The 12,112-nt window shown below is 34.6% G+C and overlaps 1 protein-coding gene across 1 annotated transcript; it reads right to left on the bottom strand.

Moving 5' to 3' along the window:
• Positions 1-3,086: 3,086 nt before the first annotated feature.
• LOC131071752 (uncharacterized) lies at positions 3,087-11,678 on the bottom strand. The gene is made up of 9 exons (XM_058007697.2): positions 11,313-11,678; positions 8,457-8,659; positions 8,272-8,364; positions 5,794-5,939; positions 5,453-5,696; positions 5,088-5,192; positions 4,813-4,995; positions 4,489-4,690; positions 3,087-4,150 (listed from the first exon to the last, which is right to left on the bottom strand). The coding sequence occupies exons 1-9, from the start codon at positions 11,578-11,580 to the stop codon at positions 3,654-3,656; spliced, it is 1,941 nt and encodes a 646-aa protein (XP_057863680.2). The 5' UTR covers positions 11,581-11,678; the 3' UTR covers positions 3,087-3,653.
• Between the last annotated feature and the right edge of the window lie 434 nt (positions 11,679-12,112).

Below are 12,112 nucleotides of genomic sequence, written 5' to 3'. Positions count from 1 at the left end.
AATATACATAAGAGACCCCTTGATTATGTAGCCAAGGTGAGTACAAAGGAGTGAATGAATGATAACCTAACTAAAATGCTATCACCCCACCTAAAATGGATTGACTGTGATAACACCAAAAAAGGTGGAAAAGTGCAACCACGATAATTGGATATGATAAAGAGATAACATAATAAGTCCATCTAAAGTGGAAATGCTCTAACAATTTCTATTTAGTTCCCTAAACAAGCTTCCATGACATGTAATTAAGACCTAGGTGAAAAATATCAAAAATAAAATATCCTAATTACACCAACAAATTTAATTTGAAAGACAGTTGATATTCCAACAAGTGTAGTGTCACTTTTGATATGGTAAAAGCTAAAATAATTACCACACTCCCGCAACCAGGGAATGTAGCCACACAAGGAGTAATGAAGGCAATTCCCATATCGTAAAAAATATAGCCAACAACTGCACTATTTGCTTCACCACCATTAGTATCCACCATAATGGTGGGAGAAACTATTTGGGCCAGTACCTCTAGAAGATAAGTCAGAAGGAGCTAAAGAAGAAGTTACCTAATCATGAGAGGAATTATGGAGAGCAAATGAGAGATTTAGGAAATTCCAAGAAAAGAAACAATAAGAGAGATCATAGAAAGCTCAGCAAAACATTAAATCACCTTCGAATGATGTTATAGATGTGCACCGGGGAGGATTTACTTCTTTTAAATGTGAGTCATCAGAACCAAAAACCCAAGAAATCGGAGCAGCCTTGGATAGATCTTCTGAAATTTTAATGGAAGATTTCATTCACATGAAGAACATAGGATCATAGAATCAATCCCTAAACAATATGAAGAAGAGGATGAAGAAAGAGTACATGAAGCTGAGATAGAAGATATGTCTCATTATCTTGAGAGAATGCAACATGGAGAGAGTGGAGTAACTTTGGATATTGGAAAATCTACTCAAGAACAAATAATTTCATCTCATAAATGTGCAGTAGAGTTAGTAACTCTAGATTTTAACAGTTTGATATGCATGCTTGAACCACCTAAAAAGAAAGAAGGGCCAAAGGTCATGTATACCACTAAGAAGAACAAAAAGTAGGAGAAAGGGAATTGCAACTAGCAATACCTAGTAGTGATAAAGATGAATAGGAAATTGTTGCAGAGGATTATGAGGTTACTACAGTAAACTTATGTTGCCCTTCCAAAGAAAAAGGGATTGATATTTTGGAAGAAGTATAAATTACAAAGGAATGCATCAGGCAAGATAAGATAAAAATGATGGAGATGAAAGTCCAAATGAACCAATTAAAGAATTCATTAGGGCAATGGCTAAACCCAAGAAGGCCATGATAGAACTTCCAAAACACTGTCTGATCGTGTCCAGGAGGAAGTTTATGCTATCGACATCATCAAACATAAAGCTTTGGAATTGGAAGAATGGATAGATGATACCTTGACAGGTAGAACAAAGTTCATTGGGTGTTGATAAAGATGTACATATCATCTTTGTAGATGCGAGATAAAGTAAAGAAACTGCAAACATTTGTACAGGATTGAAACAGAATGAGCATGAAATGGGAAAGATATTAATTTGCAAGATTTGGATTCCCAAATTGTAATAAATGAAGGAATATTATCCAAAGAAAATTATGTTGATATAACTAGGTGGAAGATAGAGTTGGAATGGGAAAGGGCCTGAATTAATGAATGCACTACAGGTGTGGAAAATATGAAAAAGTGTGATAGAATAGTCATTGAAAATATTTCAGGGGACTTGGATGAGGAGTCAACACTGGGTAAAGACAGGCAAGAGGTGGATAAATTTGAGAAACTCTTGATTGATAGAATGTCTGATCCAATAGCTGAAGTCAATGTGAAGGTCGTAGAGGACACGAGACTAATGAAAAATGCATCTGTGTATTATATATCTGTCACTTCTCAGATAGATGCTGAGAATTCAGATTTGGAATATCAATACAAAACACAGTTGCTTAATTGGACGCTAGCGAATAAATTCCAAAAACATGATATGCGAGTAGCATTATAATTCTATTGATAAAAAAAAATTCATTTGTGAAATAAATAGATATTTAGATTTCTATTTTAGAAAAAAAAACTTTTAAATTTAGTTAATTGATTTGCCAGTGAAATTGTATTGTTACACAAACTAATTTCAATCTTTACAACATGACAATGATGATTAAGCTCAACAAATTTAATTTGATTATCATTTTTTGATTGTTCGTAATAATTATGAGATTTGATTTTTTCAAACTTGAGTGAAAGATGAACTTTTATTATCAATGGTTTATTTACCAATGAGATTAAGTCCACGGACAGTAGCATTTGAACAATATATTCAAAATCATAATTACCAGTCCCTTAAAAAGCATTTGATTTGTTTTTGTTTTTTAAACTCCATTTACCTTTCATCTACTTTGAATATGTTGGTATAATCATTCCAACTCGTCTAGCCTACTTCATAAAAACCAAACATGATATTACAAGTTTTTTATTTAATGGCAAAGTACATGTTGTAGACATCTAGGTGATGTTGAGTTCAAATCTTCTTCAATATCCCTTAAAATAAACTAGCTTATATATGTTCTCATGTACATCTTGATCTTAATTTTTGTCTTGTATATTTGTATACTTTGATAATCACAAAAAGCAATATGAGAAATAGTATTTATTTTAATAAAGATTGAAAAAATAGAAGTCCTATATGTCATTGAATAAGTTAAAGTGGCTCCTACTTGTCATTGGGTAAGCTGAAGGGGCGCTACAATGAATGATTCATAAGTCACAACACTTGCTGAGGGTTTTGCAAATTGGGTAGCTAGCTAAATGGCACTTGAGTTGAACTAGGATTGGAATAGTTGATCTCTTAGGATGTCTCAATGCTTTAATCCAATAAACATCATCCACATGATTCATTATTCATGAGAGATGGATTCATGTGAACCACTATTCATAAAATATAAATCAAAAGATTTGACATAAACTTTACAATTGAATCCTACAAAAACATGATATTCTTCACCCGCATACTTAATTTATTAAACCAAATAATTACAAATTTGATTCATACTTCAATAACGATTGATTTTAATAAATTGAATTGCTTTACAAATTCATACTTATTCCATATCCAAAAGGAAAGGATGGATCACAATGCTCATCTCTAAAGTTCATAGGGAGCTGATCCATATTCTCATGCCCTTGAAGCCACCCACTAAAAAATAGTCCCCAAATATAGCATCTGTCACACTTTGCCCTTCATTGTCAAGAAGTTATGCAGCCACTTAGGCATCCATTTTATTCAAATAAGATTCCTCATCAAATTTCTTTTTAATACCATTATTACAAAACACATTCTTTTTTATATCATTATTACAAAACACTCGAGTGGTATTAGGATATGTATTACCTTTCAAGAGTTCTCAATGCTCTGCTCATGAGAACATCACCTAGGTGGATTCATTGTTCATGAGATATAAATCCATATGAACCACTATTAAAAAACAAACTTCGGAATTTAAATCTTTAAAAAATAGATAATTATATTACAGGATAAACTTCATCTTCAAACTTGATTTATTATAATACTCGATGCTATAATTTGATTCATATTTGAATTGAAAAGGAACCACTGCATTTAATGAATTGAATTTCTTTGCAAATTCATGCTCATTCCAAATCCGAAAGGAAAGAGTGGATCATAATGCTCATCTCCAAAATTCATAGGCAGCTGATCCACACTCTTAAACCAGGTCCTTGGAAGTCTTCCATGAAAATCATAGTCCCCAAGTATAACATCCGTCACACCTTGCCCTTCACTGCCAGGAAGCCATGCAGCTACAAAGGCGTCCATTTTATTCAAATAAGGTTCCACCACTAAAGGCCTTCCTGATATCATTATTACTAGGCATTTGATATTCTTATTGCAGACAGTGTTTATAACCTCTGGTCCATTCAGAGGGATTGTGAGGACAGAATTGTCACCCATGGTCTCAACATATGGAGTTTCTCCAACAACAACAATGGCATAAGAAAATTCTTTCCCTTCAAGGAAATTTGAATCCGGATTTTCTTCATACACAACTTCAGTTTCTGGACTGACAACCTTTTTAATTGCTTCCAGAATAGTGGTTCCTGTGAAAAAAGGGACAAATTTTACTTGAAAATTGGTTCTTAAACTGGAAACGCTTCAACATTATCATATACATCAAAAAATAATGAGGGGCTGATCATCTTGGAGAGGGCATTAGCTCAAGATAGGAAATTAAAGGTACAATGAGGAATTTGAGATTGTGAACTCTTACTCAGACCCATTTAAACCATCTATCTTCTACTCTAAGAAAGAATCTATCTCAATAGTCATCTGAATTCTGCTTAAGTATGAGATAGGCAGATGACATTGACTCAAAACCATTAAGTATGATATAGGCAGATGAGATTGACACAAGCCTTCTGGGTTATCAAATTTTTACCTACAGTCGTGGATCCACTGCTGCCTGCCCAGCTTATTGTCCATCCACCACACTGGTATCCCAGATTGTCTGCATGACTGCCCGCTACTAGTATCTTCTGGGCATTCTTGTTTAAAGGTAATAATGGTTTCTCACCCCTGTTTCCATTCTTCAAGAGAACCAATGACTTGCGAACTGCCTCTCTGGCTATTTCTCTGTGAGCCTGAACCAAAACAAAAATTTATTAAAAATCAAAATGAATCCACTTGCTTCTTGTCAACATTGTAATACAATGTCCTCAAAGTGAAAAATACATGCAATGCAAGTGGATTTCATTTTACTCACAGGATTTCCAACCATGCCCAACAATGATCTGTCTGTTTTGGGATGTTCAAACAAGCCAGCAATGAACTTGACCCTGAGAATCCTCCTAACTGCATCATCTATTCTGCTCATAGAAATCTGGCCTGAATTAACTAATTCTGTAAGGTTACTGATGTAATTTTCGAACTTGAAAGGGACCATCACCTACATAGTTTCAAGATTAGATAAAATAAATTACTGACTGGAAAGAAAACCAATATAGTGGTATGAAAATATGATTAAGCATTTAAAATCACCATGTCCATTCCTGCATTGATCGAAGAAGAAACACTGTATGAGTAGTTTGAGCCAGGTGGCGAGGTGATCCTATCTATTCCTTCCCAATCTGAAATGATAAATCCCTGTACTCAAAACGATCAAGCCAATTATCAGTTCAAGATTTCTTGCGTATTGTCTGGGCAGGTATTTCATGATTTTCTTGTAATAGCAAAGACATGTTTCTTAAATGGCCCTGCTCCGTGTATTAATCAGAAAAAAAAAACGGTAAGCTTTAGAAATCCAATGGAAGTAGTGTTCTGATTCGAGCTCTTCCTCTGTAATAAAATTACTATTACAGAAAATAAATAAAATGAATCAAACTCTATTTGTTATATTTACTTACTTTGAATCCGAGTTCATCTTTCAAAATCCTAGTTAGAAGGTGCTGGTTTGCATGCATTTTTTCTCCATTCCAGCTAGAGTAAGAAGCCATGATAGTTGACACGCCCTTTGCCAAGGAGTACAGGTATGGACGCATGTGAATCTGGAAAAGATCATAGTAGGTTGCCAGAGTATTGTGTTCATTGACTCCTCCCTCTGTTCCACCATCTCCAACAAAATGCTTGGCACAAGCTACAACATTCAGTCTGAAATTGAACATTTGAACAGAAGAAAATCATGTCTAGGAAAAACATTCCCAAGAGTTTTCAAAATAAATGAAAAACGGTAACAAAGCTAGCATACCGTCCCCCCACATATGGATAGCCATTAGGATGTTCTTCAGGAGGAGAGCCCTGTAGCCCTTCAATGATTTCTGCCATTTTTAGAACTACTTCAGTATCTTCACTGTAACATTCATAACACCTTCCCCATCGTGGATCACGACATACCTGTTCAATTATTGTGATTGCAGTATAAGAAAACCAGACAATACTATAAACTCAAAGATTTTGACTGCATAGGTCAATTTTACCTTCAGTTATACATTAAACTTCAAAGTTCTAAATACCATACATCGAAAGACTCTTGACTACAGACCTGTTCAATTATTGTGATTGCAGTATAAGAAAACCAGACAATACTATAAACTCAAAGACTTTGACTGCAGAGGTCAATTTTGCCTTCAGTTATACATTAAACTTCAAAGTTCTAAATACCATACATCCAAAGACTCTTGACTACAGAAGGCAATTTCGCTTTCAATTATACATTAAAGTTATATTAAGGCATCAAGAAATCTTAGTAAACTATAATGATATTCCTATAACAATATACCTACAAAATACAATATTGACATGCACCAAGCATTTTAAAGGAAAATTAAAGGAATTAATACATTGAAGTTAGCAAGAACTACTAGACCTTCTGGTACTCGATCACAATAGACATCCAACAAATCTTATCAAACCAGATAAATTATAGATTGTGATGCAAACTAACTCCTATGATTTAGGAGGCATGATCAAACCGATCCCCCAGATTTAGGAGGTTTAGAATAGTTAGTAATGGCACAAAATGGTGGGAGCAGCAGTCATAGACCCAATAGAGAGATTTAGCAGCAGTCATAGACCCAATGGAGAGATTTATTGAGGCCATCAACAAACAAGGAACTAGAGTCAAGGTTGACGTTCCTGCTTTTAAAGGTGAACTAAATCTTGAGGTGTTCTTGGATTGGATTCAAGACTTAGAAAAGTACTATGATATGGAAGGGATTGAGGAAGCTGATCCACGAAAGGTAAAGATTGCAGCTTCAAAGATGAGGTCATGCAACTCTATGGTGGGAGAATCTTCAAAACACTAGGAGTCAAGGAAAGGTGAAAATTAAGTTGTGGCCAAAGATATTGAAGCATTTAAAGACTAATTTCATGCCTTCACAGATAACCAGCAGAAGCTTTTTAGAGAATTTCATAACTTCAAACAGAAGGAGTCCTCCATATCTGCCTACACTGAAGAATGTATGAAGCTGAACTAATTTGCAAAAAGACAATGAGCATACTATGGCCAGGTATATTAATCGACTTAGATTCCAGCTACAAAATGAGTTAACCTTACTCAAGGTGAATTTTGTAGATGAAGCTATCAATTAACTTTAAAAGCAGAAGAGAAATTGAATAGAGTAAGCAAAGCTGCCAGCAAAAGAGGTGGTAATTCAAATAGAGGAAGGAACAAGGATGATTAAGGCTGAGAGTAAAGATAAGTACAGTTATGGTATAAGGGACAATGTCTAAAAGAATTTGTATTGTGAACAAAATCACACTAAGCTAAGACAAGAAGACCATCTCATGAAATATGAAAAAGAAAGCATGCCTAAATGGCAGAACACAGAGGAGGAAAAGGCACCAGTGGGAGATTTTTATTCCTTTTAACTTTATTTCTGTTTTAAATGATTTATGTGTAGGTGATACAAATGTTGTGAAAAATAATGATGATTTTCAGTGGAGGAGAACTCCTAAACCTTCAAGGAGCTGAAAAAAGAAAAGATAAATTGGCAAAGGAGGAGGATCTCTATTCCAACAAGTGGTTGGAAGCAAAAGAAAAATTAAAATGTGATGATTTAAGAAAAATTTTAATTTGGTGGAAGGGAACACCATGGCTTGATTCTTCAAGTCAAAAGGATGGTCAAAAGGATGATTCTCATGCAAATAAGCTTAAACCAAGAGGTTCAAAATTTTAAAAGAAGGGGAGAATGATGCAAACTAACTTTTGTGTTTTAAGAGGCATGATCAAACCTATCCCCTAGATTTAGGAGACTAGTCTAATAGTATTTGCTATGTTTAGAATAGTTAGTAATGGCACAAAATAATGGGAGACAATTGTTGCATGATTACTAAAGATCAAGAGTTAGTATTCTATTAGGACTCAGTGTCTTTGTGAGGAAAGGAAGAGATTAAATTGGAGATGTGTAATGGTAGAGATAGAATAGGTAGGAGAGTTAGATCCTGAGTTTTGTAAATATTTTACAGAGTCATTGGAAACATATCGGTTGTGTTACTAATTCTCATGATCTGAGAAATAATCTGCATGAAAAAAAAGCATGGCCAACTTTTTAACCCAGCAAAGATGTCTAGTAGATTTGAAATGACTAATGCAAGCCTAATTGAAACATTCCTTGAGTGTATAATTCCTATGGCCAAACAAGTCAACCATCGAGAAATTCAGAATTACTTTAGGCCAACATTAATTAAGCACATCCACACCGTCTGTCTCAGATCCAGTACTTACACCCACACAAGGTGCAAATGCATATGGAATACCAGTAGCCCTGACTTCAAGAGCAGTAGCAGCTCCAATTCTTTTCACCAAGTCAGTATCTCTGCAAAGCAATACTCTATTAGAAAACTGCAGAAATCATTTATGTTTTATATGTATCCATACAGGCCTAAAAAGACAATGGACATCACTTTCCTTGTTGCACCAAGGCCTATGTTATGTGGAAAAATGGTTGCTCCATAAACATTATTATGGCCATGAACAGCATCAGTTCCAAAAATCATAGGAATCCCAAGACGGGAGCTCAGAGCCCCATCCTGGAAACTATCTACCATATCAGCCCACATTTCAGGAGATGCCTCAGTTCCAGGGATACTTCCTCCGCCATTCAAAACACTACCTGCATTTATAATATATAATACGCAAAATACGTGAGATCCAAATTACTATTTAAATTAACAAAATCATAATAAATAACTTGTATTAACATGGGAAAATATCAATACATCCATAAAAATCATGATGACCCATCTAGATTTTAACCGTAATGCAATACATACATAAAAATCTGCGGTATACAAAGAACCCTTGAGATTCAAATTTCTACATCAATGAATAATGATGTCATAAAAAAAATCTGATACGAACATGGTACCATAGCAGTCATTCAAAACTATGACTCTCCTTAGCCACAACACACAAAATCCTTGAGGTAACACCACAATAGTACAGCATTCTTTCAAAATTGGTATGAGCCACTTTTGCCCAATACAAAATATCCTTAAAATATGATGTATAAACAAAACTCCAATCAAACATATCATGATCCAGCTATCTCCAAAAACCCATAAAAAATTCAAATACCCACATCAATGAACAAATACAGAATAGAAAAATTAAACTTTTGACATGGGATAATTTCTCTTCAACTGAACTTTCAACTTGGGTGCCCAATTTTCGCATTTAAACCACTCGCCAGCTCAAAATTAATACAATCCTTATGTTCGATCAATCTCAATAGTGTAACACATGCAAAATTCATTGCAAAAGAAATGCCACTCCAATTTTATGAAATTCGACAACCATCTTACTTTGTATGCTAAGTAAATGGCATATTCAAACAGAAAAAACCCAATACAAATGCGTTGCAATTTCCATTGCAAGCATTTCACAAGCTACAAACCTTAAAAGTTAATGCCTAAAATGATTTAATTTACCACAACATACCCAATTCATCTAACTAAAAATGCATGCAGTATACTAGTACCAAAGACGTACCTTCAAATGCACAAATGATAGAACCATCTTTTTTTCCAAAAAACATTCAGCTAAAAAAACACAATATAACTGCAGTATAACATCCAGTTCACACTTATCCCAAGCTAGAAGCCTTTAAACCCTAAATAGAAAAAAGTAATTCACCATAATGCCTACCATAAGGTTCCATGGAGAGGGCTTCCTAAAAGAATTCAGCGGGTGTTGTTGAGACTTTTTAGTAATATTTTAAAGCTGGTGGTCCCATGAATTTAATAGTGCAGTTCAGTTTAAAAATTTAAGCTTCAAAATTTAAGGGCATTGGTGGTCTCATGAAGAATGTTGTGAATAGTAAGTATTATTTTCCTTCTATTTCTTTTCTGGCAGAATCTAAAATATTAGCTAACTAACAAGTGGCAAAAATATTCCTAGGTGGTTGGACAATTTCCTGCCCCACCCCAATTTCACCTGCTCAAATATTCAGTCCTAAAAAGTAGGGGCTGCAATTTTTCAAGAAAACATTCCTGCAGCATAATTGTTTTGATTTTAGGGGACCTCCCACTCCATAAAAATAGATCCTAAAGCCCCCTTTAAAACCTTACCCTAAATTCTGGTATAAAATGCAGTATATTAACCTATCCATATACATTGCAAGCTATGCCCAAACAGATTATACAGTACAACCAATCCATACTCACCACAATCTACAACTCTTTGAAACCTAAACAGTGAAAAAACATATATATCCAGTTCCTGCTCATCCCAAGCTCAATATCTAAAACCCCAAACCAGGAATTATCCTAAAACTAATGCAATTTAATATATCAAGAAAAACTGACCTTAAATTTCTTTTGGATTACTACAAGTTTTACACAACCGTTCTACTCCGTATGCTAGTAAAATGCCAAGAAAATTCAAAGAAAAGACATCCAAAACAAAATGCACTATCATACCTAGTTTATACTTATCGTAAACCTGAAAGAATGCAGTGAACAGTCCAATTTATTTAGCAGAAACCGCATAAAATATACAATAGCCAAAGAGTTGTACCTTCGATTTCTTGGATTAAGTCTCTATCTGTAATGCCCGAAGCCTATAACCTTTAAAAGAACCGCAGGATAGTACGTAATTTATATCTCTTCCAGGCTATATTTAAACTCTGAAAGCTGTACGATACCCAAATCGTAAATATCCCAAACCGAATTTCCTAAATCCTAAAACCCTGAAAATTGAAGCCACTCCATAAATATCGTAAGCTAAAATACATCATACCCTAACCCCTGAAAAATGCAGCATCATACCCTGTTCAGACTTATCCCAAGCTAAAATACCTTACTACCCAAAACCTGTTTAAAATGTAACATAATACTCAATTCATACTTATCCCAATCTTCAATACCTTAATCCCCAAACCCTGAAAAGACGCAGAATGATACCCAGAAAATGCTCATCCAAAATCACAGTATACCTTAATCTGTGAACCCTGAAAACTGGAGTATAATACCCTATTCATAACCATTCCAAGCCAGAATGCCATAATTCCGACAATCCAACAACACCGTATAAATCCCAGAAAACAAATGTAGCAGTGACACCCAATTCATGCTTATCCCAAGCTACAATACCATAATTCCTACAATCTAATAACATAGTATAACTCCCCATTTCAAGCTATATTACTCAATTCATTACCCTGTTGCAATCTAAAATAACCAATTCAGTAACCTTTTAAAAAAATGCAGTATGAGACCCAGTTGGATCAAAATAATCCTAAGCCACAAGACTAAAAACATTCATACCTATTCCAAGGTCCCTTATAATTGCAGGGGTAGCCACTACTCTCTCAATTTGGGTCATCTGCCCAATTTTCTCAGCCAAAATCATCCTTGAAAGCAAATCCTCAATCCTGTCTTCAACTGGCTGGTGGGGATCCTTATAAATCACTGTAGAGTTCCTGTGTTCTGCATTGCTATCTTGGGAATTTCCTTTTGGAAAGGTCAACTGTGTACTGATTGCAGCCATGATCACAACCAACACCAGAACTCTGATCAAGAGTTTCTTATCCATAGCATATATAGAGCATTTTTAATGTGAGTAAATTACTGTGGGTCACATCCACGTTGCGTAAAGATTACGTGAACCTTGATTACAACTGAAAGTTCTGAATATACTTGGGTGTACATATGTCACGGGGGAGCAGTGATTTCTAACGTTCATCTGTTTGACCGTAACTGTTTTTCAAATTTTGAGCTTGCAATTTGAATTTGACGTAATGTTAAACCGGACGGCTTATTTGTCATTTAGATGTGTATGATTGTTTGAAATTATGATTAGTTGGCATTAATATTTCACAATTCACAGTTTCAAGTGTATGAGTTTTGATTTAAATTGTATATGTTTTTTTATTTTTTCAATCATAGTAGTCTTTCATCAACAAGAGGAAAATGTGTAATAGGATTGTAAAAGTAGATATAAAGGAGAGAGGAGAGTTGGGATGAGGGAAAAGATTAGGAAAAAACAATTAAAAATTGAAATTAAAAAAAGTGAAAAGAATGAAGCAAAACATGAGAACACTCTAAACATAACGATGACAATAAAT

This window comes from Cryptomeria japonica, chromosome 8, assembly GCF_030272615.1.
Source record: "Cryptomeria japonica chromosome 8, Sugi_1.0, whole genome shotgun sequence".
Taxonomy (NCBI): domain Eukaryota; kingdom Viridiplantae; phylum Streptophyta; class Pinopsida; order Cupressales; family Cupressaceae; genus Cryptomeria; species Cryptomeria japonica.
The sequence above is the reverse complement of the archived record's forward strand: the minus strand, read 5'-3'. Positions and strand labels throughout refer to the sequence as shown.